Source organism: Desmodus rotundus, chromosome 9, assembly GCF_022682495.2.
Source record: "Desmodus rotundus isolate HL8 chromosome 9, HLdesRot8A.1, whole genome shotgun sequence".
Classification (NCBI taxonomy): domain Eukaryota; kingdom Metazoa; phylum Chordata; class Mammalia; order Chiroptera; family Phyllostomidae; genus Desmodus; species Desmodus rotundus.
Window position 1 is genome coordinate 45,821,302 of NC_071395.1, and position 25,011 is coordinate 45,846,312.

Below are 25,011 nucleotides of genomic sequence, written 5' to 3' on the forward strand. Positions count from 1 at the left end.
CACACACCTATCACCTCCTAATATTGCCCTATCTTGTTTCCCTTTGCTGTGTTTGTCTCCTGACTTATTGCATCTTTATTATTTATTCGTCATTACTGTCTGTTTGAGGGCCGAGGTTGGCTCTGCCTGGTCTCTGGTCAAGGTCTGGCATGCACCAGGGCAAACACAGATCCACAGACATCAGTGAAGAGACACAAGGACATCCACTTGATGCTGTAGGCAAAACGCTCTTTTTAAACATCACATCACTCACTCCCTTGCTTAAAACTCCCTACCCCATCAGTAGCTACAAAAATAACTTTTAAATGCACACACTCTATGACCTTCAAAAGCACAGTTTCAAACAGTTCAGGCTGAAATTGTAATACAATTTAATATAAAGCAAAAAAACTTTCTATGGCTTCCCCCTGCATTTAGAATAATATCTACCTCCGCCCCCTCCCCCTCTGGCCAACAGGCCCCAGCATAATCAGGGTCACTGCTTGCCTCACCTCAACTCTTCCACTTACAACTCAAAGTCCAGCCACACAAGGCTATTTCCAGCTTTCCCAGTGTAGCCAAGCTCTTTGTTGCCTCTGGGAGCTTGCACATGATGTTCCTGATTCCTTGAACACCCTTCCCTCCCTTCTTCCATCTGCCAACCTACTGCTGATTCTTTGTCTTGGCTTCAATGCCAACTCTTCCACAAAGCCTCATTTGACTCTGCCGCCACTAAGTCAGTTGCCTCCTCTCTGCTGTCACCTCCTCCTATACTACTCCCATCACAGTTCCAATCCCTTATGTTGTAAATGCCTTCTTACTGGTCTGTTTCCCTCCATGAAGGCTTTGTAAATCCCTGGACCCTCCTCAGCTTGTAGAGCCCACCCATCACATGACAGTCATGTGATAAATGTCTGCTGAACATCATACAATGGATGGATGAGAAAACCAGAGACACAGGTAGAAAAGGGGGCAGATGGAGAGAGAGAGACTTTGGGTACTGCAGTGGGTGAGCAAATAGGCTCTGGGTAAAGGGTGGGGACTGGCTTCGGCCAGCTGCAGTCACTTGGCAAGTTGCTTAATGTCATTATCTATAAAATAAGTCAGTGATGAATAGGATCCCCAAGAAGATATGTTGAAGGTGGAGAACAGGGCTGGGGTGGGGGCTGGGTTGAGACCTGCAATCCACCAATAGAGGGATAGGTGACACCCTTGGAGGACAAGGAAAACCAAGAGCACTCATTAATGCCAGCCTAGCTGCTGGCCTGAATGTGGGGCTTGGGGTTGAGGATCCCCTGCCCACCCATCCACCCGCCTGACACTCACCGAGACAGTGGAGCTGGGTGTGTTGGTGCCATAGCCAGATGAAGGGAGCGAAGCCAGAGACCAACGGCGTCCATCCGCCCTGGAACCCAGCCAAGGTGCTCAGAGGACACCAGGTCCCACCAGTCCCCCCCCCCTCACACTTCTCAGGTTGTGAGAGAAGCCAGAACAGGAATTGGGGGAGTATATCTATGTGCTCTGAGATTCCTGAAGGCCCTCCAAGTCAAGTAGGTAAGGAGGAAGTCTTTCCAGTCAGGTACTAGTCTCCTCTGCTCCTTCCCATGAACCTCCTCTCCTGCCACACTCAGCTCACACTAGCCCCTAGCATGGACGCCCCCCCCCTCCACCAGGGAGACCAGAAAAGCCTACTTGAGGAAATCATTCCAGAGGACCCCCCCCCATGAGAAAGCTCTCACAGGCAGACCCCTGGAGTCTTCTCAGACACACACACACTGACACATGCTTTCATATCAGTACACTCAGGTTCACACAAACACAGTCACTTTCCTGGACACACCCACTAGTGTTAAAGTGACCAGCATGGTCAAGTTCATGCACTCACAGTCACACACATGACTGGTACATGGACCCAAGTATCACACTTTCCCACAGTAGCACACAATGCACTTGCAAAACCAGACACCCAGTCACATATAAACACAGACACTTATAGAGACCCAGCACCCGCACTCTAAAACACACACAGCCAAAACTTCCTCACATACACGCTACACTTTCACATTCACGCTTATACTCAAGACGCCCTCATGTTCTCAGTCACACATTCAAACCCTCACGCAGCCACACATTCATTCACACTCCCACATAGAGTACACACATGAGACGCACTGGGCGGTGCATACTCCCTCACATACTCACATACATTTACAACCCTACAGTTCCACACTCACACACATTCATACTCACATGCTGATACATGCACATCCCCATGGACACATGTGCATGTGTCCATATATGCTTCATAGGCTGCTTCATATATTCACAATCCCACAAACTTACACCCCCACATACTGGCACACAGATTGCACAGTGGTGTGGACACACTCACTGGACTCCTCCTTCATTCCTCCCTCCAGGCTCTGCCGATGCTCAGCCAGCCTGCCTCCCAGCCCACCCTCCATGAAGGTGACCACATCATCAGCCATCTTTCTGGTTCCCTATTGCTGTCAGATGAATTCCATGGACAAGAGGGGGCCTTCCTGCCCTGGCTGGTGTTGCTCAGTGGATTGAGTGCCTGCCTGTGAACCGAAGGGTTTGATTCCCAGTCAGGGCATGTGCCTGGGTTGCTGGCCGGGACCCCAGTGGGGGGGCACATGAAAGGCAAACACACATTGATGTTTCTCCCCGTCTCTGTCTCTTTCCCCTCTCTCTAAAAATAAATAATAAATCTTAAAAACAACAACAACAACAACAAACAGGGCCCTTCCACCGCTCTCCCCAGGGAGCTGTCCCCACAGTCCCCTGTGACTCCCACAACACAGCCTTCACCAGTCTTTGCAGTGATCCTGGTTCTCTGGCCTGCCACTCCAATTCAATTCTGGGTATACAGGGGTATCATTCTCCCCTACACTCACCTCCCAGAGCACAGCATGTGTTCGGACAATGCTTTTAGAATAAGTTCAAAGAAAAAGAGGCCTGATCAAACATGCTGGTGACTCCCAGAAGTTTTTCCCCAAAACATTCAAGGAATCTCTTTGCGTCGCCCAATTTCTCCAAAGTCTCCATCAAATAAATTTAGAGATACTCCAGAAACACGCAGACATCCTCGCCCTAGAGGAAACCTGAGATTCCTCCTCTTTGGCCCTCGAGAAATAGCCCTAGGCGCCCTCCCCCACGTCGGGGATCCAGAGTCCCTCCACCAGCAACGCGCAGTCTGCGCTTGCGCACTTCATCTCCACTCCAGTCCTGTTGCTATGGAAACGGCAGGCCAGGAGCGCTAGGCGGGCGACAGACCCAAAGCTTTGAGGCTCTGCGGAGAAGCCCCGCCCCCTCCCCCCGGATTCAGCAAAGGCGTTGGCACCGCCTTCTTATAGGCCCCGCCCCCAAGGCTGGGCGCTGGTTCCCGCGGGGACATTGGGGCCCTCTGAGGGACCCTCAGGCCCTGGCTCAGGTCCAGTTAGGAGGGAAACAGATGGCAGCCCAGACGGTGGGTGGGGAGAGTCCGACCAGGGAGGGTTCTGGGGCCCTGCAGGCAAGGACTCACCTTCGGGAAGAGGCAAACGAGAAGTGGGCTGGGGTGTTGGGAGAGAAGTTGCGGGGACTATCCAGGGGACTGCTACCTGTGGCGGAAAGAGGGGGATCTTTAGGTCTGGGCTGGGTGGCAATCCCATCAGATTTCCTGATCCCCAAAACGGGTTGCAGGCAGCAGCCATTCTCTCTTCGGTCCCAAAGTGTGAGTGGGCCACGCCCCCTTCGCTGTGGCCCCGCCTTTCGAAGATATTTAGGTCACGGAGTTAGACCAGTGCCTTCAGGATGATTTTGCTTTACTCTGACACAGCCAACGCCCCTCAGGTACGGATCTTTCTTTCTGACCCACCCCCTTACCAATCCAGCTCCGCCCATCAATAAGTAACCCTCTGCTGGCTGGCCCCGCCCATGCAGCAATAGCCTCGCCTCTTGTCCAATCTGGGTTCTCTGCTATCCAGAGTCCGCCCACCCGTCCAGCAGCATGGACACACCCCTCTCCTGTGGCGACACCTCCTGTGGTCCACACCCATCACCTGTCTCACCCAGGTGTCCAGGCAGTGGGGAGTGGGGTCGCGGCAGCGTGGGCGAAGTGCTGGTCAGGATGAGGCTTTTCCGATTACTGGTGCGGCAGCTGTGGGGAAGGGGAGGCAAAGGGCCGGGCCACAGCCCAGTCAGGGAGTTTGTGAACCCAACCAGCCACACTCCTTTTCTGGGAAATGTCCCCAGAAAAACGCTACTCAGAGGAGGAGGCAGTGGAGGCCTCGGCAGGACTGTGTACGGGAGGGGATGCAGGTGTGGTGTGTATGCGAGAGACTTCGATATGAACCATGTGTGATCATGTGGGACATACTGTCAGTCACGGAGTGATAGTCATGTTGCCTGTGTGACACTATTGGAGGCACTGAGTATCTGTGTCTAGGTCTGTGTGTGACATTTGCTGCACATATCCACGTGTGGCAGGCACCCAGTGTGTGAGTTTAGCACTGGACACGGACTAGTGTGACACCATGTGTGACAGTCCTTGTGTTTATCTTGTGTGACACAACCTGTGTGTGCCTATGCGACACAATGTGTAATGCCATGGTGCATGACTTGATGTGCCGCCATGTGCTGTAACATCTGCGTGATGTGTGACTTCTGCTCCGTGTGTGTGTCTGTCTTTATGCGGCATTCTAAGTCTGTATGAGACACTGTCGTTGTGTCTGTGTGTGCTCTTCACCATGAGTGTCCACAAGTGGCATCTACTGTGTGTGGTTTAACACCCTGTGACACTGGGCATGTCTGAACATGCCACCAGGTGTGACATTCCATGTGTGAGTCTTGCATGTGATAATATGTGACATTATGTGTCTCATTCTCTGCAAGATTCCCAGTGTTTATTTTGGCACCCGTGTGATGCAGCATGTGACATGCTTAGGGTGATATCGTGTGTAATAGCACTGGATGCATGGATGTCATTGCCACACATGTGTCTGTGCACATCTCTGGTTGCATAATCCTGTGTCACCATACAGGTAACATCTTATTGGGTGTACACAAGTGTACACAACAGTGTACCTGTGGGTTTACTTGTTACTGTGTGAGGCTGGGGGTGTCCCTGTGTGTCTCTGCAGGTGTCCGACATATGGCCACTGTATGACCAGGTATTTGCGGTGCCTCCCAGGTGTATCTGGGCCACTAGGGCTGTTGTGTGTGTGTGTGTGATCGTGTCCTACGTGAAGCTGTGTGTCACTATTTTCCGTATGAGGCTGTGTTGGGGGGGAAGTTTGCGCCATGATAAAAGTACCCCCCTTCTTTCTGCCCTTCAGGAGACAACATTTCGAGGAAAGAGACCCCAGCCCCTCAATCCCCTCACCCCGCCCCCGCCGCAGTGACTGAGCATATTAGCGCGGCCAAAACATGCGGCGTGGGGGTGGGGGGGAGGCCAGGCTGCGGCTATTGTTCTGAAAGTGCCAAGCCCCTACCCTCCCGTTCCTCCCTTACCCTCTCTGAGCTGCCAGAGCCCACAGGGCCAGCAGACAAAGGCTCTGCACCCCCTCCCCCGCAGCAGCCCCCTCCCCCCGCAGCGGTTCTTTCCAGCGTGCCCCCAGCCTCGACCCTACAATGCCCCCCATTCAGCCCCATCCCTGGCAGAAAGGCGCAGCGCGGGCACCTCTGGCGCAGCTGGGCCGGGTGCAGCATCCCGGGCGCAGCATCCCGGGCCCCGCCCTGCGGTAGCGGCTCGTGGGGCGGCTTGGTCAGGGTCTGAGGGATCGGGGGTCTACCTCTTGGTGCGGCGGAACATACTGCTGCCAGGGAAGGAGGGCATCGAGAAATTGGAAAGCGCAGTCCAGAGAGAGTCAGACATGACCCGGCGGCGGCGACATGGTGGCAGGTGCGGCTGCAGCGGCGGCGCGGGGAGGGAGCGTGCGGGGTGGAGGCTGGAGCCGCAGCGGGCAGAGAAGGGCGGGGGAGGGGAGGGCCGTGCGGCTGCCGCCTGCCAGGAGGGGGCGCAGCGGGATTCCAGCGCACCAGGCCCCGCCCGCGAGCGCACTAGGCGAGGCCCCAACCCCCGGCCGGAGAAGGGGCGTCCAGCTCAGAGCATCTCTCCCCAAAGCTCACCTGCTGCTTTTCCGAGGCAGGGGCAAATCCTTCTGGAAGGCAAAGGAGCAAAAGGATAGAAGTCAAAATAAATAAAATCTTAAAAAAAAAAAAAAAAGGGATAGAGGTTAGCATTGGCCACTGCCCTCAAGTCTTCTCAAGAGAAATTGGATGGCACAGGCCCCTCATCAGTATCATCACCTGCACCCTTGGCCACGCGCTGAGGACTGGGGGGTGGCGGTGGGGTGTACCAGATTGATTCCTCCCCTCGACCCTCAGAGACCAGCACAGGGCCCCATAGAGAACTCCTAAGTTGGTATCTCAGTGTATGTATGTGCAAATGAAATAGGGGTCCATTTTACAAAATATTTCTTGAGCACCTACTGCATGCCAGGCACTTTGCTAGGCACTGGAGGCACAGCAGTAAATAAGACAAAAAATTTCTGCCCTTTTGTGACTAGCATTTAGAGGTGGGAAGGAGACAAGAACAATGTAGGCATGAATGACATCATTTTAGAGAGTAATAAGTTGTCATGAATAAAATTAAGCAAAGTGATGTGATGAAAAATGGCTAGGAGGGGTCACATGGCCTGAGAGGGCTGCTGGGGGAGGTGCCTTTTAAGATGCTTGATGTAAAGAGGAAGCAGCCTTGGGATGACCTGTGGAGAAAGCAACCAGGGTAGAGGAAACTGCAGAGGCTTGGAGGCAGGAATAAATTTGGTATGCTCAAGCATGAAAGGATGAATGAATGAATGATTCCTCCACACTTGGAGAGTTCTATCCCACTCTCCATCAGATCCACAGAGTGGGGGGTGGGAATAGTTAGGGTGGCTCAAAACTGAGGTTTGAATTGGGAATCAGGCAGTGGCTAGATGGTCTTTTTTTGATAATGGCAGTGATAATAACTGGTAGTCACGAACTTTATGTGTACACATCAGAAGATGGTCGTGTTCTGCTTGTCAGGCATACAGGAGGTCACTAAAGGGACTAGAACTTACACAGGTCTGAGCCCTTTTCCAAGAGCAATGGGGAGAGAGGGTGCTGCCTCCCAGCCAGTTCTGAGTCCACAGGCTGATGTAAATAAAGGGGATTGAGTAGGGCTCCGAGATTTGGTTGAGGGTTTCCTAAGCCCTTTTGTTGAGGACTCCAACCAGGAGAAAATTAATCCTCTTTGGGATCTCTGAAAGCAGAAAGCCGTGGGTTCAAATCCCAGTTTTGCCTCTTATAACCTTGGCAAATGACCTTGCAATAGTAGTGCCTCCTAGAGAATTCTCTGAGATGATATAGGTGCCTAGCACCTCAGCATGATGCCTACTACATAGTTAACACTCAATATTAGGTCATGGGAACAGGAATTATTGTGGATGGACACACTGCGACAGAAGATGGGCCAGAGGGACTTCCCACTCTCATGTACGAAGGACACAAGTATGATCGGGGTCAAAGGGCACACTATCCACCTCCGCAGACCTGCCATCCCAAGCCATTGGGTGACCCAAACTCCATACCGGGTTTTTCCCCTGTCTTTGCTGGATCAGCTTGAATGAACGGCCTCTTGGATCAGCCTAGCTGGTCTCACGACTGCAATGGCCCAAGCGAAATCAAGACCTGGATTTTCTGGCCACGGAGCCCAGGACTCCAGACAGGGGTACACTTGGCCTTCGAGGGTGAGCCCCTGGGGAACTTTTAAGCCCCTCTCGAAGAAGTCCTCAAACCTGGTCCCATTGGCTAGCGCCCCTAAACATGCTAAAGTAGAACAACGGGGCAAACTAGAGCCGTAGAGGATTTGGATCCTTGACGTCAGTGTAAAAAGACGCCACATCCACCCCCAGCTGCAGAGCGGCTGTGCCAAGCGGGTGCTACTTCTCCCTAGGATTAATGGACGGCTCCGCAGACAGGGCATTGGAATTCAGGGTGCTGTCTATATATACGATCCCAACTGCTCACAGGGAACCCTCGGGCGCACAGCGGTTGTGGGACGTACAGTTCCTAAACGGTTGCACCAGGGGCAGGGTGTATCTAGTACATCTAGGTAGCAAACTGGTTAACCCTCCCAGAGGAAAGAGGTAGGGGCAAGACTCCTGCGCCAATACCTAGGACTAGAGGTAGCCTCCAGACAGACTGGAGTGGGAGTGGGAGGATCCCGGGCTGGGGGTGGGGTCTTGCGAGAGAGACAGAAATCCCGCGTTGCGCTGAGCCAATGGAAATCGGCGCCTGCCTGGAGGGCGGGGACACACCCCGTACAGGCACCGCCCCTTCCCTCCTTTTTCTTGGAGACCCGAGGTCGAGTACCCCATCTGGCTCCTTCAGTACCTGCTCTGGCTTTGCCACAGCTCCTTCCCTCCCTTTTCTCAGAGCCCTTTCCCCTAAGTCAGCCCTGGAATGAGGAGGGAATCCAGGGAAGACCTGAGGATCCCAAGGCTCCTAGATGGGGCCATCTAGGCTCTGTTTGAAAACAAAATAGCTTTCCAACACAGGTCTGGCTCCAGCATCATCCAGACGCCTGGAAAGTCCTTCCTGCCATCTCACTCCGATTTTTCCTGCTGCAATGACTGATCAGCTTTCCTTGGTCTCCAACCTCAGGGGCGATGGATTAGAGGAGTCCAGAAAAGGACGAGGGTCTGGATAAGGATTTGAATCTTCCCCTTCTTTTCCCAAGCTTCAGGCAAGAGATGTAGCCTGAGTCTAGGTCCACATAAGGCTTTATGTAAGCTGCTCCAGATTATCTAGCATGGGGCTGAGCTCCAACGAGGCTCAGAAGGGCCAGATCCTAGGCAGGCCTTGGAGTGAAGCTGTGATCAGTTTTTCCTCTGGGGTCAGTTTGGGAGCAACACCAAACCCCTGTGTTAACCCTTAGACGCTCACACCAAAGACAGGAGAAGACCCTTCTCAGCGTCAGAATCCCCACCTATGTTGGAAGTGGGAGTTGCTGACGTCTGGATTTGTCCCTGCCTTCCTATACTCCACAACAATCCTCAGTGTCCCACTCCGTGCAGTGGACTCACACCTCCCGCGGCTGCGCAGCCTGGAGACCAGCATCTTCTAAGGCTGCAAGGAGCTAAAAATCGCTCCCGCCCACCCACAAGCTGCCCTGGACTTGAGGAAGGGGGGAGGTGTAGTAAAGGGGGGTGGAATGAAGAGTGAGGAGGAAGGCTGTCTAGGTGCCTGTCCAATTAGGTCAGTAGAAAGAATCCTGGATGCCGGGCAGGTGCATGGAGGTCTCAGGGGGGGGTCTCCACACCTCCAAAAGGGTCTCCTGAGTTGGTAAGGGGCGAAGCTGCCACACAAACATGTTTATGGCTGTGGCGGCGCTGGCGGCCCCAAAGGGCTGGAGCCCTTGGGCAATAACTTTGCTCTACACCCCCTCACCCCCAGCCTGGCAGAGTGCCAGGGCAATGACTTCGGTCCTAGCCCCCTTCCCCTCCGGTGGGCCAGGCGTGCCTGAGGCTGTCTGTCTTCGAGCTGGAGTGCGGCTGCACCTCCTCCTTCAGCTTTCTGGATCCCCGGGCGGCGCCTGAGGGGCGGGGTTCCCCGCGCGGCAGGACGCGAGGCCACCGAGTTCCCTGCTGGTAGCAACCCCAGGCCCGGCGAGGGGGCGCGGGGGCCGAACCTGGCGCAAGTTCTCCCGGCCCCAGCGGGGCTCCGCCCCAGGGCGCCGACCCCTTCCCCTCTACCCCTGCCGGGGCTACCACCTACCTGCAGCCTCCGGCGGCGGATCAGGCCGGAGTCGTCCATTGCAGCGTTGGCGGCTGCGTCCCGGGGGAGGGAGGAGGGAGGCGGCAGCGGCGGGAGGAGTGAAGAGGGAGGGAGTGAGAAGCCAAGGGGATCGCGGCGGCGGCGGGGGGGGGGGGGGGGGGGGGGGGGCGAGGGGGGCGGAGCGAAGTGGGGCGGGTCCGGCACCGTCACTGCGTCTGGGCGCCCGAGTCGGCCTTGGCCTAGGTTCCCCCGCGCTGGGAGGTGGGGGAGGGGCCTCGAGATAACCCGAGAGTGCCAAGCTACCGAGAGACCCCTGTAAGGAGACACCCCAGGGGAGAGACATGCCCCATGAAACATCTCAAGAGACACATTCTCACTGAGATGCTTTCCCTGTGCGACGCCCCCAGTGACCCTCTCGGGGAGACACATCCCCCCGGGGACAGTCTCCACGTGAGGCCCTTTCCAACCAGATCCTCCCCTCGCCCTGAAAATGATGCCGAAGACAGATGGTCTGTGCGAGGCGACACCTCCTCTAAAAGCCCCCTCCCCCAGAAAGGAACATTTCCGCATAGAAAAATCTCCATGGGTGACATTTCACGTGGGAGCCTAGTGTGGATACCCCCAATGAAAGACCCCCTACATGCTATAGTCTCTGTGGGAAATTGTCCCCACCCACAGACCCCCACATCCCAGGGAGAGACAGAGTGACATGTTCACCGAAGAGATCCGTCCTCACGGGAGATGCCCCCTCAGAAAAACATGGTACATCCATGTGCCGCCCCCTTTCCCAAGCAGAGCCCTGCAGCCCCTCTACTGACCCCTCCCTCATCGTCAGGATTCAGGAGCCAGGCCAGACCCGGCTACATATATGGGAGCGATTAGCAGGTCTTTGGGGAGGGGGACAGCTGAAGCGATTTCCAAACTGCCCTCCGCAGTGTTCCCACAGTTGAGGCCAAACCGACCGTGCTTCCCAGAGTCGGAGAGCAAAGTGCTGGAGGGCTCCCCACCCAAACTCCAGTCACTGGGAGACAGGGTAAGAAGGGGGCTGCCCAGAAGATCCGGTCCTTAACTGGCTGGAAAGCCGTGGAAGGCGCGTCACTAGACAGGAGCGACCCCTGCCTGTCAACGAAGGCAACAGCGAGGTCTAGGTCTGCGTGTTCCCTGGACGCCTGAATCCTCATCTCTACGTCTTTGCCTAAGTTATTGTTTCTCCCTGTCGGCATGTTTGTGTTGCCATCTCCTGGAGTCCGTTTATCATATTTCTGTGTTCAAGGACCAGATTCCACTTGTGTCGCCCCTTTTCACGCCTGCCGTCGCGAGAGCTCTCCGTGGTGCTGATCTCATGAGATCCTGTCCAGGGTGCTGAAATATGTGCGCAGGGAAGGGGGCTGAGGTCAGGGGAGGGGAATGGCTGGCGGGAGGCAGACCACAGGCTGGACAGATATGACCTACGAGCACCCTGGGCTACCCCAAGATATGCCGAGGGAAGGCTAAGTCCACGAGGTCTTGGTTGCTGGCGCCTCCAGGACATAAATGGGTGACCAAGAGGGGCCCTGAGACAGTGTCTGCAATCGGTTCATTTACTCAACTCATATTGAGCACCTACTGTGGGCAAATTAGTGTTTTGGGACCTAGGACTACAGCAGTAAAATAGACAAAAGCTCTGCACTAGCTCGAGAAGAAAGGGAAGGATTTGTGGTAATGGTCATCACCCACAAAAACACATATGCACAAAAACATATCTACGAGGACAGGTGCACACATGTACACATATGCTCTGCAAACATACACCAACACATGTCAGCAAACAGGCTCACATATCAAATCTACACACTCGGCAAACACATATTTCACAAACACACACACCCATACTCAGCAGATACAACAAACTCACATTCTGCAAATACATACTTAGAAAATGTAAACATACACATATACAGCAAGTACAAACACGAACAACACATACACTCAGCAAAGCGCACACACACAGTCCCCAAACCAAAGGAAGCTCAGCCACACACAAGCTCTCATCCATCATGCAGACACATCATCCTCCAAAAACAAGACATGGACACACACACACACACACACACACACCGCAGGGCTGTTTTTCTTATCAGGCTCTACTAAAATATCAGATCTATAAAGATTGAGATTTTCATGTCTTGGTTGCTACTGCATCCCCAGAATCTGACACACAGCAGGTGCTCAATAAATATTTGTTGAATGAATGAATGGAGGAAATGTTTTCAAGGGACACACACACATATTTCAGATGCAGACACACCCTTTCTACACATGACAACACCCCCTTGTTCACTCATAGTAAACATTTATTTATGGTCAACAACCTTTATCCACTGACGTTATCCACTTACTGATCCAACATTTTCACAGTACACCCGTTCTAACACAATCCTCCCCTCTCCTCCCCTACATTTATTACCTGATTCTTCCTCAACTGGACATACTTGGCTTGGGACATATACAGTCCTCCTCATCCAGATTTTGAACACACACACAATCACACAAGGGACACATATAAACTGCACACGACAAACATTTGACACACTACCGCACAAACACACTTCATCCGACACACACACACTTCTCACACATATAGATCCAGAGTTTTAGCCACAACCTCAACATAAAAGCAAACACAAGGATGTATGTATACACACCGGTCCAGGTTCTCCAGCCCTAGGTCAGCTGAACAGGGGGCGGGGTGGTGGGAAACACCTCCCCTGCATCAAACCACGCCCCTTTCTTCAGCCCCACTGTTTCCTGGACTTAACCTTGAAGTGTCTCAGCAGCGCTCTCGACCTCAGTCCGGCTAAGTGGTGAGAGGTGACCCCAAGGGGGCATAGGAGGGTAGGGAATCGTTTTGTCTCCAGACTCCCAGTTTCCTCCGGCCTGGGGTTTTTGAACCCCAGCGGCAGAACCTGACTCCCACCACAGCCAAGCTTGGCTCCGAAGGCCCAGTCCTGGTTGGCAGCCCCTAAGCTGATTGTAGGCTGAGAGAAGGTGACCATGAGAGGAGCCAGCAGGGACTGGGGGATTGAGAAGGAGGGAGGAGACTGGACAGAAGATTTGGAGGAATTACTGGACAAAAGCGGGACATTGAAATAGCTGAGGACATCCCCTTAATTTTGAGGACAGAGGGGGTTGCTTGAGAGCTGAAAAGATTGAGGTGTCCTGCTGGATGTGAGGGGGGAGGGGCAGCATGGTCAAACTGGTGGACCTAGAGAGAGGGAGGGGACACCATTCTTTTGGGAGGGGGGGCTCCTGGGTCAGAGACAGGTCTTGGTGGCACCCTGGAATTTTAAGGTCTTTGGCCAATGCCTCCTCAACTGCTCATTCTCTGTCCTGCCTGGCACCATCTCTGGGGTGTGCATCAAGAGTACCACCCTGAGTTCCCAGAATAGGATGGCCAAACTCATCCCATAACCCAGTTGACTCTTATCTCAGGTGGACATGGCCTGTAAGGGCTGTACTCAACCCAGAGGCCTGGTCTGGGCCCTGCAACTGACCCTGGCATGGATCCTGCTAGGGGCCTGTGGAGAGAGCCATTCACTCCCCACTAGGTCCCAGAGACACCATACGCTGACGGCTGATCTGGGCACAGGCCCGCTGCACCTAGCAGGTGAGCACTTCAGACCCAGCCTAACCCCAACACCCAAACACTCACACTCCAACCTAGCAATGCCAGAATTTTCTTGTAACGGGCTTAGGGTGACCAGGATGGGCAGCCTGGACTAGTGCTGAAGACTGCTGGTTAGAAAGCACAGGCTCTGTAGTGAGGCTGCCTGGGTTCAAATCCCAACTCTGCTACTGTGTAGCTTGGGCGCAGCTGGGCAAGTCACTTAACCTCTATCGGCCTCATGTGAGCCACTAATAAGGGGGAGAAGTAATAGACCTGCCTCATGGGGGTGTTGTAAAGGGGTTTATGCACGCATTTGAGAACTTATACCACTATCAGCAACATAAAAATAACTGATTAAGATAAATGATTATTATTACTTGAAGATGCATCGCACCTCAAGCAGTCTTTAAGTTTTATTTATGATTGGGAAGAATTACATAAATGGGGTCAACCCTACCTGAGGATCCAAGACCCCAAGTGAAAGGAGTTCCCTTCTCCATTGCCCTGTTCATTGTTTCTCAGAGATGGACACACCAGAGGCACTGGACCCTGGAATCTTCTCAGAGGGCTGTGGGGAGCCCAGCCCTGGGTGAGTAGGTCCCCGCCCCCACCGTGTGTATTTCCTTGCGCTTTTTGCTCTGTTTCCCCAGCTAGGAGTCAGTGGGTCAGAGCCCCCTCGCATCTTGACCCATCCGGGCCTGTCTCTCCCGAGGTCCAGGTGCGAATCCTTCCTGGAACACCTCCAAGTTGCCCTCCGCAGTCGTTTCCGCTTTCGGCTATTGGGGATACACCAGACACAGTCGCTCTGCACGGAGCTCTGTCACGCCTGGTAGGAGAGGCGGGGCTTGAGGCGAGTGGTCTGTCTCCGCGGGCCGGCAGGTGGGATCTGCAGCTTGCAGGTCTTAGTGTTTGAAGGGGCGCGGCCTGCCTCCGACTGTGGCCAAGTTCTAAAGGCTGAGGCTTAGTGTTTAGAGGTTAGGCAGAAAGGGGCGGAGCGTGTAGAGCTACTGGCTTTGAAAATTGGCAGCTCGTTGGCGTGGCCTCCCTTGGACCCGGTTCTTAAACAAAGGGGCGGGGTCTCTTTCTTGAAAAGAACATGAAAGGGTTGAGAGTTTAAGGGTCTGTGGGGGGCAGGGATGCGGCCAGTGGTGACACAGCCCTGTATATGTGTGGAGAATATGGGGCGGGGTGAATTCTGGAGGGTGGTGTTGGTACGGATACCGTCCTAAGCGTTGGTGCCTGGATGTGGGGGAGGAGCATATACCGCACGGATCCTTGGAGAGGAGGAATCCCACTGGAATGAAACTGCAGAGCCTTTACCCACCTTCTTTTCTCCACACACCGACCCCAGGTTTGCCACCTGCAAAAGTGATATCACCTGTGGCCCTCCTTGGCTGCCACTCCTAGAAAAGAGGGACTGCAACCTTGAGTGCAGAACCTATGGCCAGGTGAGCATGGGACAGGGCACAGGGAAGAGGCTGAAACCTCCCCTTAGTATGTGCTGTCTTAAACCACCTAGGCCCCACGGTTTGGCCTGGCACTCTCAAGTCCCCACCCTTCCCCCTTCTACAGCCCAACCCCCACAATGAAATACATACTGTGTATGTCTGCAGCCTCCCTAATGTCCACAGAGTTAGATTTTGTCCTTCCTAAGGGACTGTCTCTGCTCTAGGCCCACCCACAGTCTGAAGACCCAGAGGCCTGTCACCTTCCCCAAAGCCCCAGCCCCTTGGGACCCAGTAAGAACTAACTATTCGCCTTCCCCAAGTACCCCCCCAACTCCACTCCCCCCCCCCCCCGCCCTCGCCAGTGTGGCCCCTCCCCCAGACTCCCAGGAGGACTCAGAGGCTGGAATTGCCTGCCCCAAGACGCTCCTCTGGCCCCTACCGTCAATGGAACTCGGGGGCCTTTCTCTTCTCAAGGCCAAGGATCTGAAAAACTGCTCTTTACCTGCACCAGAGGGCCACATCCCCAGGGTATCTGCACTCCCCCCACTAACTCCACCTCTTCTCCCAGACCTTCACAGATGGAGTGGACCTTTGTCGCACAGTTCTTGGCTATGCACTGCCCGTGGCTGTTCCTGGCACTGGTCACTGCCTCAACATTTCCATCTCGGTGCTTCCGCATCCCAGACAGGGACGGAGGTCCAGGGAAACCACCTTCCTGTCCTCCCGCCACCCTCACACCTGGATCCGGGAGGCTGCAGGCAGTGGGAGTGGCAGTGGAAGCGGCAGTGGCCCCTAGGGGGCACTGCCCTTAGATGGGAGACAGATCCCTGTGCCCCTACCCCCATGCCTGGCCCCTCTAGACACTCAGAACTCTACCCCTCTCTCTCTCAGCCATGTAGTTTCTAGAGCCCTGTCCCTCCTCCCTGGAGCCCCAGACTCCAAATTATTAGAAAAACAATGCAACTCTAGCTCATTTCCTCCTTACCCCCCGACCCCGGAATAAAGTCACCAACTACAGCAAATGATGTGGCAGCTTCTTGGGGAAACAGGTGGGAAAGATAGTTGCCAGAGTGATAGGTGTTGCACTTCTAATCCTCAGGTCCTAGAGTTAGCGCCTGACTCACTAGAGTAGGTGTAAATGATGATGGCCTGTACTCTGGAGCACTTGTCTCAGTAACTTGGAATATTCAGATGTCAGAAATGGGGGGAGGGAGTCAGAAGGGCTGACCAGGGCACATGTGTTCCCACTGTGTGCCGCCGAGAAGAAGCCCCCTGACACAAGAGAAGTACCCTTCCTTCCTCCCCATTCCCCCAAATCACCAAGGCAAAGGGCTGCACTGGAACTCAGGATTTGGGTTGTAAGCACTACTCCTAATCCTTCTCCTTCTTCTCATCTGGAAAAGAGGGTTATTTATTTATTTTTCTTAAAGATTTTTATTGCTCTGGCTGGTGTAGCTCAGTGGATCGAGCACTGACCTGTGAACCAAAGGGTTGCCAATTAGATTCCCAGTCAGGGCACATGCCTGGGTTGCAGGCCATGCCATGCCCCTGATGGTGGGCGCGCGAGAAGCAACCACACATTGATGTTTCTCTCCCTCTCTTTCTCTCTCCATCTAAAAATAAATAAATAAAATCTTTAAAAAATTGTATTTATTTTTTTAGAGAGAGGGGTAGGGAGGGAGAAAGAGAGGGATAGAAACATTGATCAGTTGTTTGGGGACCTGGCCTACAACCTAGGCATGTGCCCTGACTGGGGATCAAACCAGCGACCCTTCAGTTCGCAGGCTGGTGCTCCATCCACTGAGCCACACCAGCCAGGGCAGGGCAAGGTTCTTTTAGTTTCAATAGAGCAAGATTGGTGGATGCCTCCTGTGTCCAGGCACTGCTGAACACAGGTTCATTCCCTGCCTTCAGTGCTCACTTACATTGCTGATGGGTGTGCCCATTGGGTACAAGCCTTTAAGGAGGGGAATTTGAAAATATCTCTTCTCCAAATTATAAACACAGAGATTCTCTAACCTAGCAACCCCACCTGTTGGAATTTATCCTACAAAGCTGTACACAAGAAATAGCGACATATCACCGTCATTCCCTATTACACAGATTTAACAGCAAGCTGAGCGATTACTCAGTGTTTATAAAGAGGCATTAAACTACAGAACAGTCATGTCACGCAGGACTCTTCAGCTATAAAGCAAATAAGGTCTTTAGATACCCATTGGGAATTACCTCCAAGATATATGTGGTGCAAAGAGTCATGTGCACTATCTAGAGTATAGTTTGTTTCCATTTGTGTAAAAAATGAAATTGCAGCCCTGGCTGGTGTGGCTCAGTTGGTTGAGTGTCATCCAATAAAGCAAAAGGTTGCCAGTTCAATTCCTGGTCAGAGTACATGCCTAGGTTGTGGGCCGGTCCCCAGCTGGGGCATGATTGATGTTTTTCTCACACATTGATGTTTCTCCCCCTCCTTCTTCCTCCTTTCCCCTCTCTCTAAATTAAAAAAAAAGAGAGAGAGAGAAATTTCCGGAGACAATGTATCTGTTCACACGTTTGTAACATGGGTTATCTCTGGAAGGCTGTAGGAGGCACCTGCTATGGTCTGAATGGTGGTGTCCCTGCAAGTTCCCATGTTGAAATCCTGATCCCAAAGATGACGGTATTAGGAGGTGGAACATTCAGTATGTGCCTAGGTCATGAGTGTGGAGCCCTCAAGAATGGAATTAGTATTAGTGGGGGGAAGGAATAAAAGGTCATGTAAAAGTGCAATAAAAAGTGTAAAAAAAAAAAAAGGGAATGGAATTGGTGCCCTTATGAAAAGGACCACACAGAGATCCCTCACCCTTCTCCCCACGCGAGGACACAGTGAGAAGTCAGCAGTCTGCAACCCAGAAGAGAACCCTCACCAGAACATGACCATGCTGATACACTGACCTTGGACTTCCAGCCTCCAGAACTTTAATAAATGTTGGGTGTTTTCTTTTTAAGATTTTGTTTATTCTTATTTTTTAAGATTTTTATTTATTTATTTATTTTTAGACAGAGGGGAAGGAAGGGAGAGAGGGAGAGAAACATCAATGCGTGGTTGCCTCTTGCGTGCCCCACCACTGGGGATGTGGCCCACAACCCAGGTATGTGCCCTGACCAGAAATGGAACTGGCGACCTTTGGTTCGCAGGCCAGTGCTCAATACACTGAGCCACACCAGCCAGGGCCAGATTTTGTTTTTTAGAGAGAGGGGAGGGGAAGGAGAAAGAGAGGGAGCGAGAGAAACACGGACTGGTTCCTCTTGCATGCTCCTCACTGCAGACCTGGCCCACAACCCAGGCATGTGCCCTGACCTGGAATTGGGAATCGAACAGGTGAGCTTTTGGTTTGTAGGCTGGTGCTCAACCCACTGAGCCACATCAGCCAGGGAAATGTCCGTTGTTAATACACCACGCAGCCCTGGCTGGGTAGATCGGTTGGTCGGAACATTGTTCCATACACCAAAAGGTTGAAGGTTCAATTCCTGGTCAGGGCACATACCTAGGTTGCAGGTTCAATCCCTGGCTGGTGCATGTATGGAAGGCAACTGACCTGATGTTTCTCACATCAGTGTTTCTTTCTTTCTCTCTCTCTCCCTGCCCCCCTTCCCTTCCTCTCTCTCCAAAATCAATAAACATATCCTCAGGTGAGGATAAAGAAAACCCTAAGCTACCCAGTCTGTGGTGTATTGTTATTGCAGCCCAAACAGACTGAGTAAGCCCCCCAGTGAGCTGGGGCAGGGTGCTTCTCAATTTGGTCCTTCTTAATTCTGTATCATACAAACATATATCTTAAAGTAAAATCAATCAAACATTGCCCACCTTGTTTATGTTGCAAAACTCGGTAGCTGGATCCAGCCACAGAGCACACCCCCACCCCATTCCACCCCAAAGTACAACCCTCACGCTTGGCTTTCCTTAAGCAATTTTAATCACAAACTGAGGGGATGGTAAAGGGGGTACAGGCTGACTCCTAGAGAGTGGTGGCTGACTCTAGGCCACGCTCCTGGAAGTACCGGTGGGGTAGGCGGGGGCGGTTTCGGGGGCTTTCCTTGAAATAGGATGTGATCCTCCCTAGTCCCTCCTGATCCCCTGTAGATGAGTCCTCCCTGTGGGTAAGAGATGATAACACTGACCATCTTTGGGGGGCAGGGGCAGCTCTCCCAGTCAGGGCTGAGCTCTAGCCGCCCTCCCTCCTCACAGCACCTCTGGGACACCCACCATATAACGTCTTCTGCCTCCTTCTCCAGGATGCTCTGGGCTGTGCGCCAACTGAACCGGACAAACTGGGGAAAGCCGAACACGGGCTCCACATGCTTCCTCAACCATGCTTTTGTCTTAGGATCTAGGGAAGGGGTGGGGTGGGCAATGGTGACAGCCATACAGTCCCAGATCCTCAGACTGCCATCTGAGGCCCTACCACCCCATCTCAGGCCACCTCTGGAGTACCTAAGGCACCTCCCACCGTCTGAGACATCTTCTTGCCTCAGGACCCTTGCATAGGCAGTTCCCCCTCTGACTCTTCCCTTGACCAACAGTTTGCTCAAGATACTGATTAAAAATACTGCCTCTGAGACATCTCTCTTACCCCTTAAGGACTACGTCACTAAACCAGTATGGGTGGACTTTGAGGTTAAAGCTCATCTTCTCCACGTTAACCATGAGCTCAGTGGGGTAGGGTGATCCTTGTTTGTCTTGCTCACAGCTATATCCCCAGGGCTTGGCCCTGCATGGTGTCTACCAGGTACTCAGTAAGCACTGAATGCTGGCCAAACTGTTTTTGGCCTGGACCTGGTTTCTTCACTTTGGCCTTACCTAAGTTCCAATCACAGACTGCGTCACCCCATCCACCTACCAGTCTTCCTGGGTCTTAGAAGGACCAGGGGGTTCCTTGAACCCAACCACAGAATCTTTGAATCTGCCCTTGTGTGCGTGTTGAGGGGAGCACAATCACTTCCACTTCAGAAAAGGAAACTGAGCCTCATCATGGAGAGAAAATCGATAGATTTGAGCTGGGGTCACTGGACACAAGCTGGTGCCACTCACTTTGCCCCCTTTCCCTTAACAAATGCACAGACACCCACCACGGGTCTCAATCCCTTACCAGGGCTCCAGAGAGACAGCAGAGAGGGAGGAAGGGAGGGAGGGAGGGAGAAGGGAGGAAGGAACCTCTTAGCTGGAAACCAGCTCTGCCACACACTGGCCATGAGCAAGTGGCCCCCAGTCTGGGCCTCGGCCTCCTCCACTGTGGAGCAGGGCAAGCAGAACCACTCTCAGGCCTGCCTTGCCAAAGTTATCATCAGCATCACTATCTCACGGCAGCTCCCAAAGCAGTCCAACCACCATCTGCTCACCATTGGGGTAACCTGAGCCATAATCAGTGTCCAGGTCCTTTAGTTTTTCCACAAATTTCCAGTTCTTCACAGCTTGGTCTCGGGCCACCTATGGGCAAGATAGGCACTTGGGACCTCCTTCCTTCAAGGCAGCCACACCCGTCCCCTGCCCAGAGGGATGCTGGGAGCCAGTCATGGACAGCAAGGGGGCTGACCTTGGCACAGATGCTGGCAGCACTGACCACGGGGTAGAGGGCATCTGCCTTGGCCTTAACTGTCACCTCAATGCTGGGAAAGCGCTGCTGCAGCCGCTCCTGGTATGTCTCTGGCAGTCCCACAGTGTCCACAAATACCTGTAGCAGTGATAGAAATGTATTAATTCAACAAATATTGGGATAAACAACTGTGCAAATGATCCAGCCTCATAGCCTTTGCCCACTGCTTGGAATATTCCTCTCTCATCTTGTCCCAGGCTGCATACTTCTCAGGGGTCTCAGCTCATGTATTATCTCCCAAGGAGGCTTTTCCTGATCAAGCTGCACCCACTGTACATTTTACTGAGCATGTACTGCATGCCATGGGCTGCACTTAATACTGGGAACTAGGCTGTGAACACACCAGACAAAAATCCATGTTCTCATGGAGGGGACACCCTGGTAAGGGCCACAGATAAGAAACGAGGTAAATAATACAGGATAGGAGACAGTTGGAAGAAGCTGTCACTTTTTAAAATTTTTATTGATAATTTTTTAAGAGAGAGAGAAATGTCAATTTGTTATTCCACTTATTTATGCATTCATTGGTTGCTTTTTGTTTGTGCCCTAACCGGCGATCAAACCCACAACCTTGGCCTATCAGGACAATGCTCTAATCAACTGAAGTATTCCCAGCCAGGGCCTAGAAGAGGTTGGCATTTTAAACAGAGGTGGGTGGTTCAGGGAAGGTCACACTGAGGTGATGGCATTGGAATAAAGGCCTGAAGGAGATGAGGGAATGAACCATGTGGATGGAGATCTGGACAAGTGTTTGAGGCAGAGGAAACAGCCAGTGCAAAGGCCCTGAGGTGGGACTGTGTCCAGTATGCTGGATGGGAATAGGAAGCCCCTGTGACTGGAGCAGAGAGAAGGTCAGGGAGGTAAAAAGGAAAGTGATCTCCACAGTAGTTACTGTTCTCAGAAATTACCTTTATTATTTGCTTACCAGCTGAACATCCATCTACCTGACTTGGTCATGAACTCAAGGGGACGGTCCTTGTTCCAGTACCGTATTGTCAACTCCACATCCCAGTTCTGAATCTCAGCCACCTCCTCAGCAAGGCTCCCTTACTCCCTTCCCTACCTCAAGTGTATCTACCCTTGTCATTCTCTCAAAACAGCTGGTTCTTTGCCTCTGAACATTCGATACCATGCCTACTTATACTTCTCTCTAGTAATTTAATCTCATTCTCCTCCCCCTGACTGTGAATTTTCCTGACTTAATTAATTTCCATTGTAATCAGAAAATCAAAATGTTTAGGTTTACATTTTGAAAAAAAATGATGGTCGGCGGCTGCTATATTGGGAGAAGATTGCAGGAGGACGGTGAAGAGGATGGGAAAGGTGTCCAGGACTGGAGGGTGCCCTGCACTAGGACAGGTGGACAGATGTGGGATTTGTTCTGGACACTGAGCCTTTAGATATGAGTGGGGCTGGGGGCCCCACCATGGTCCTCAGTGGGGCACACATTTAGGGTAGGAAAAGCAGTAGAAAGTAAACAGCAGCAACAAATATTCCTGAGGTACTTACTACAGATATGTCTGATGCTGAATTGCCCCCTGCACTCATACCCCACGTTATCCTAAGGTGATCAGCCAACAGTTAGCTCACCTGAGCAATTTTCACGCCCTGGTCCAACGCAAACTGAACCAGCCCAGTGGCTGTATCGTGGGACAGAGAGTTCAGGTTGTATTTGACCCTGCAATGGGGGACAGAGCCCAGTCAACCCCATTCTAGCCTTTGATCCCTTCCAGCCCACTTTGGCTGCCCCTCCACCCTGGCCCCTCCCAGGGACCCCTCACCGCCCAAGCATGCTGGTAGAGATGAGATTTGGAGACAGCACGTCCAGTGCCCAGCCCACAAAGTCCCCATCCTCCTCCATTTTCGCAAAGAGCCTGTCCCGCTCGCTCTCCGACAAGGTCTTTGAGTCTGAGGGAAGGGTTGGGAGAGGAGGAGAGTGGCTGGTTCTCCCAATTCCTGCTCTCTCTCCCCAGTTTAGACCTGCCCCTACACATGCCCAGGAACCCCCTTCCCAGCCATACATCAAAGGCTCACCTGCCACTTTCAGGGCCTCCAGATCTGCCAGGCGTGACAGGGGACAATAACAAATGGCATAGACCATGGGGCCTGCGGAAATGGGGGTCCCACTAGTGAGCCCATGAAAGTCGCCATCCCTGTTTCATCATCACATTTTCCGGTGCCATCACTAATGTCATGGCTATCACTACTATCACCCCCCACACCGAATCCAGTGCAATTCCGGCTCCCATTCCAGTGTAATTTGCATCCCCCCCCTTATCCCGTCCCTCCTTCAACCCGGCCTTTGGGGCGCACCCAGCACCGGGCCCCGGCCCGCTTCATCGACGCCCAGGACGCACGGCTCCTTGCGACACACTGAAGGGACAGGTGAGTTCAGACGACAGCGCCCCGTATTGTCTCTTTCCAGCTCTCTGAGATCCATGCCGCCACGGTTGCCGCCACCAGCTGCAGGAACTAGGTGTGCCAGCTCAGATCACGGCGCGTTTTCCCGCGGGGCCCAACCAATCAGCGTACAGGACACGCCTCCAACGCTCCCGCTGCCGTTGACGTTTGTGCAGCGGAAGCCTACGACACTGCCGTGCAGCTTCCTGGGAATCGTAGTTCCGGAGGCCGACCGCCGAGGTCTGAGTTTGGAAAACCAGGTGGGAAGGGTCGCTTTCGAAGCTCCGCTCCGAGGTTTCGGATCTCTGGACTCAGCTCTCTCCTTCCCCTCACCACCCTTAAGGACCAGACTTACGGCCCTAGTTCTCCCTTCCAGGTTTCCACCTCGTCTGCGCCCCCCATTGTCCTTCTTTTGTTGCCGCCCACTCTGGGGAGTTGCCAGACCACCCCGGCCTGCCTTCCCTGTGCCTGTCTCTCACCCAGACTCAGGGTCTCCAGTCGCAGTCGATCGGCTTGCAGGGTGAACAGTCCCGTTGCCGGCAGGGCCGCACCTGCACCAGGTTCTCGCGGTCCACGAACACCGGGCCCGGCGCTGTGCCCAGCACCTCACGGCTGCGCTCCTGCTTGCCCAGGTCGCAAAGACAGCGCCACTTTCCCCACGGGCCAAGGACTGAGTCCTCCACGTCTAAGGGATGGAGGGGCCAGGTCGGGGGCGGGGCACCTACCCCCAGGCCCTCCTCTAGGGCGGGAGGAAGCTAAGGACACTAACAGCCACAGCTCATGTTTGCAGCGATGTGCCTCTGTGCCAGGCGCCCTGCCATAAAGGATCTAATTTAGTCTTCCCATTAGTCCCAGGTGGAGAAACTGAGACCTAGAAAGAGCAAGCCATTCTTCTGAGCTCACACATCTGGCGAGTGACCCAGAGGGACTGCAAACTGACACTTCCCAGCTGTGCCAGTTGGGACTGTGGTACAACACCCTTCATGCCCACCCTCAGAAGCTGACTCCCGTCTTCAGGGACATAATCATAAGCCTTTCCAGCAGGCACCATGCCACCTGACCAGCAGGTCTGTCAGGTGGTAAATTAAATGATATAATTACCATAATAAAGATATTTAAAGCCCCTGCACTGTGCTAGCTCTTAGAACAAACACAATGAGTATGATCACTCTTAAAACAACTACAATTTACTAAGCGCTTAACCACTCCCCTTTACAGGGTTCTTTTTATGAATTTTCCCTAGCATCTATGAGACAGACTCTAACTCACCAAGCCTCCATCACATAACACTGGCATCTTTCCATCCTTCTGTCAGTCTTTTTGGGCCTTGGCATATGCTGTTCCCGCTCCCTGGCAACACTCTTTCCCCCAAATCTTGGCTTTTTAAAATTTTTATTTATTTATTTTTTATTTTCTTGTCATGCCAACAGCATTGGTTACCTATCTTCTTCAGCCAGGCCTTCTCAGACTTCGGAAGTTGACCTGCCACCTTCTTTCTTTATCTCCGCCCTTCCCATCACTTATCCATGTGTTTATGGATGTGTCTGCCTGGGTCCTGCTCACCCCCCCACCTCCCTGTGTAAGTTGCTTAAAAGCACTCTCTATTTCAATGTAGGAATGAGAAAAACTGAAAAAAGTGACCAGTCCAACGGAGGCCGCCAGTGCTGGGCTGGGCGGAGATCTGAAGTCTGTGGAGGAGGATCTGTTTGCAGCCACCTGACAAAGTGGGGCAAGGGGGCATCTTTCCACACCGTCACACCCGCGGCCTGGGGTTACCTTTCCCCTGAAGCTGCAGCCGTAACTGCTCCCAGGTGTCGCCTTCTCCCTGATCGCCAAAGTAATGGTAGTCGGGGGAGACCTGGACAGGCGTAGTCAGCAGCAGGAACATCAAAGGTGACAGCAGTAGCTCAGTTGGACTCCCGGCCATGCCGGAGTCCAACCGCCCCACCACGCTCCCGGGCCGAGCCCCGCGCGGGGTCAGTGGGACCCTCATTACTCTCGTGGTGGGCGCAGTGGGCGCGGCCCGCGGCTGCGCGTCTCACCCAGCCGCAGACCTCGCCGGCTCCACCCCCTCCACTAGGTTGGCAGTGGACCCGACCGC

The 25,011-nt window shown here is 53.2% G+C and overlaps 4 protein-coding genes across 15 annotated transcripts in view; 1 reads left to right on the forward strand and 3 right to left on the reverse strand.

The window, feature by feature from the left end:
* Nucleotides 1–9,858, reverse strand: part of MAST1 (microtubule associated serine/threonine kinase 1) — a 28,478-nt gene extending 18,620 nt beyond the window's left edge. For 2 of the 8 annotated variants that reach the window (XM_053910535.1, XM_053910534.1), the window contains exons 1-4: nucleotides 5,775–5,955; nucleotides 4,053–4,141; nucleotides 3,527–3,602; nucleotides 1,306–1,384 (exon numbers count right to left, since the gene is read on the reverse strand). In XM_053910535.1, the coding sequence (XP_053766510.1) occupies nucleotides 1,306–1,384; nucleotides 3,527–3,602; nucleotides 4,053–4,141; nucleotides 5,775–5,857 (327 nt within the window). In that variant the 5' untranslated portion in view covers nucleotides 5,858–5,955. Of the gene's footprint in view, nucleotides 1–1,305; nucleotides 1,385–3,526; nucleotides 3,603–4,001; nucleotides 4,142–5,662; nucleotides 5,747–5,774; nucleotides 5,956–6,111; nucleotides 6,144–9,786 lie in introns of those variants that run through there. The other 6 variants (XM_053910531.1, XM_053910530.1, XM_053910533.2 and 3 more) reach the window with 5 other exon arrangements.
* Nucleotides 9,859–12,532: 2,674 nt separating this feature from the next.
* RTBDN (retbindin) lies at nucleotides 12,533–16,015 on the forward strand. Of its 4 annotated transcripts, none has more exons than XM_045192477.2 (6): nucleotides 12,533–12,629; nucleotides 13,258–13,432; nucleotides 13,955–14,021; nucleotides 14,145–14,261; nucleotides 14,784–14,880; nucleotides 15,449–16,013. In XM_045192477.2, exons 2-6 carry the CDS (start codon nucleotides 13,264–13,266, stop codon nucleotides 15,674–15,676), a joined length of 678 nt encoding a protein of 225 aa, XP_045048412.2. In that variant the 5' UTR covers nucleotides 12,533–12,629; nucleotides 13,258–13,263; the 3' UTR covers nucleotides 15,677–16,013. The 4 variants fall into 4 exon arrangements, with proteins under 4 accessions (XP_045048412.2, XP_045048415.2, XP_024412747.2 ...); XM_024556979.3 differs by having other exon boundaries at nucleotides 12,534–12,629; nucleotides 14,151–14,261; nucleotides 15,449–16,009; XM_045192478.3 differs by lacking the exon at nucleotides 12,533–12,629 and adding an exon at nucleotides 12,636–12,813 and having other exon boundaries at nucleotides 15,449–16,015.
* RNASEH2A (ribonuclease H2 subunit A) lies at nucleotides 13,787–23,076 on the reverse strand. 2 transcript variants are annotated; one of them, XM_024556977.4, is made up of 8 exons: nucleotides 22,824–23,076; nucleotides 22,545–22,616; nucleotides 22,292–22,418; nucleotides 22,101–22,188; nucleotides 20,451–20,588; nucleotides 20,257–20,344; nucleotides 19,124–19,247; nucleotides 13,787–14,792 (listed from the first exon to the last, which is right to left on the reverse strand). In XM_024556977.4, the coding sequence occupies exons 1-8, from the start codon at nucleotides 22,948–22,950 to the stop codon at nucleotides 14,546–14,548; spliced, it is 1,011 nt and encodes a 336-aa protein (XP_024412745.1). In that variant the 5' UTR covers nucleotides 22,951–23,076; the 3' UTR covers nucleotides 13,787–14,545. The 2 variants fall into 2 exon arrangements, with proteins under 2 accessions (XP_024412745.1, XP_024412746.1); XM_024556978.4 differs by lacking the exon at nucleotides 13,787–14,792 and adding an exon at nucleotides 18,816–19,011.
* THSD8 (thrombospondin type 1 domain containing 8) lies at nucleotides 23,020–25,011 on the reverse strand. The gene is made up of 3 exons (XM_045192482.2): nucleotides 24,687–25,011; nucleotides 23,390–23,595; nucleotides 23,020–23,152 (listed from the first exon to the last, which is right to left on the reverse strand). Exons 1-2 carry the CDS (start codon nucleotides 24,901–24,903, stop codon nucleotides 23,396–23,398), a joined length of 417 nt encoding a protein of 138 aa, XP_045048417.2. The 5' UTR covers nucleotides 24,904–25,011; the 3' UTR covers nucleotides 23,020–23,152; nucleotides 23,390–23,395.

Bases quoted from the DNA above. Each gene is read 5' to 3' on its own strand.
- RTBDN (XM_045192477.2), top strand. From the start codon at position 13,264: ATGGCCTGTAAGGGCTGTACTCAACCCAGAGGCCTGGTCTGGGCCCTG. The intron at 14,022-14,144 runs GTGAGTAGGTCC...GTCTCTCCCGAG, and splicing joins TGTGGGGAGCCCAGCCCTGG to GTCCAGGTGCGAATCCTTCC. The intron at 14,881-15,448 runs GTGAGCATGGGA...CTCTTCTCCCAG, and splicing joins AGTGCAGAACCTATGGCCAG to ACCTTCACAGATGGAGTGGA.
- RNASEH2A (XM_024556977.4), bottom strand. From the start codon at position 22,950: ATGGATCTCAGAGAGCTGGAAAGAGACAATACGGGGCGCTGTCGTCTG. The intron at 22,617-22,823 runs GTGCGCCCCAAA...CCATTTCCGCAG, and splicing joins GGGCCGGGGCCCGGTGCTGG to GCCCCATGGTCTATGCCATT. The intron at 22,189-22,291 runs GTGAGGGGTCCC...CCCCCATTGCAG, and splicing joins TCTACCAGCATGCTTGGGCG to GGTCAAATACAACCTGAACT.
- THSD8 (XM_045192482.2), bottom strand. From the start codon at position 24,903: ATGAGGGTCCCACTGACCCCGCGCGGGGCTCGGCCCGGGAGCGTGGTG. The intron at 23,596-24,686 runs GTAACCCCAGGC...TCCATCCCTTAG, and splicing joins GCTGCAGCTTCAGGGGAAAG to ACGTGGAGGACTCAGTCCTT.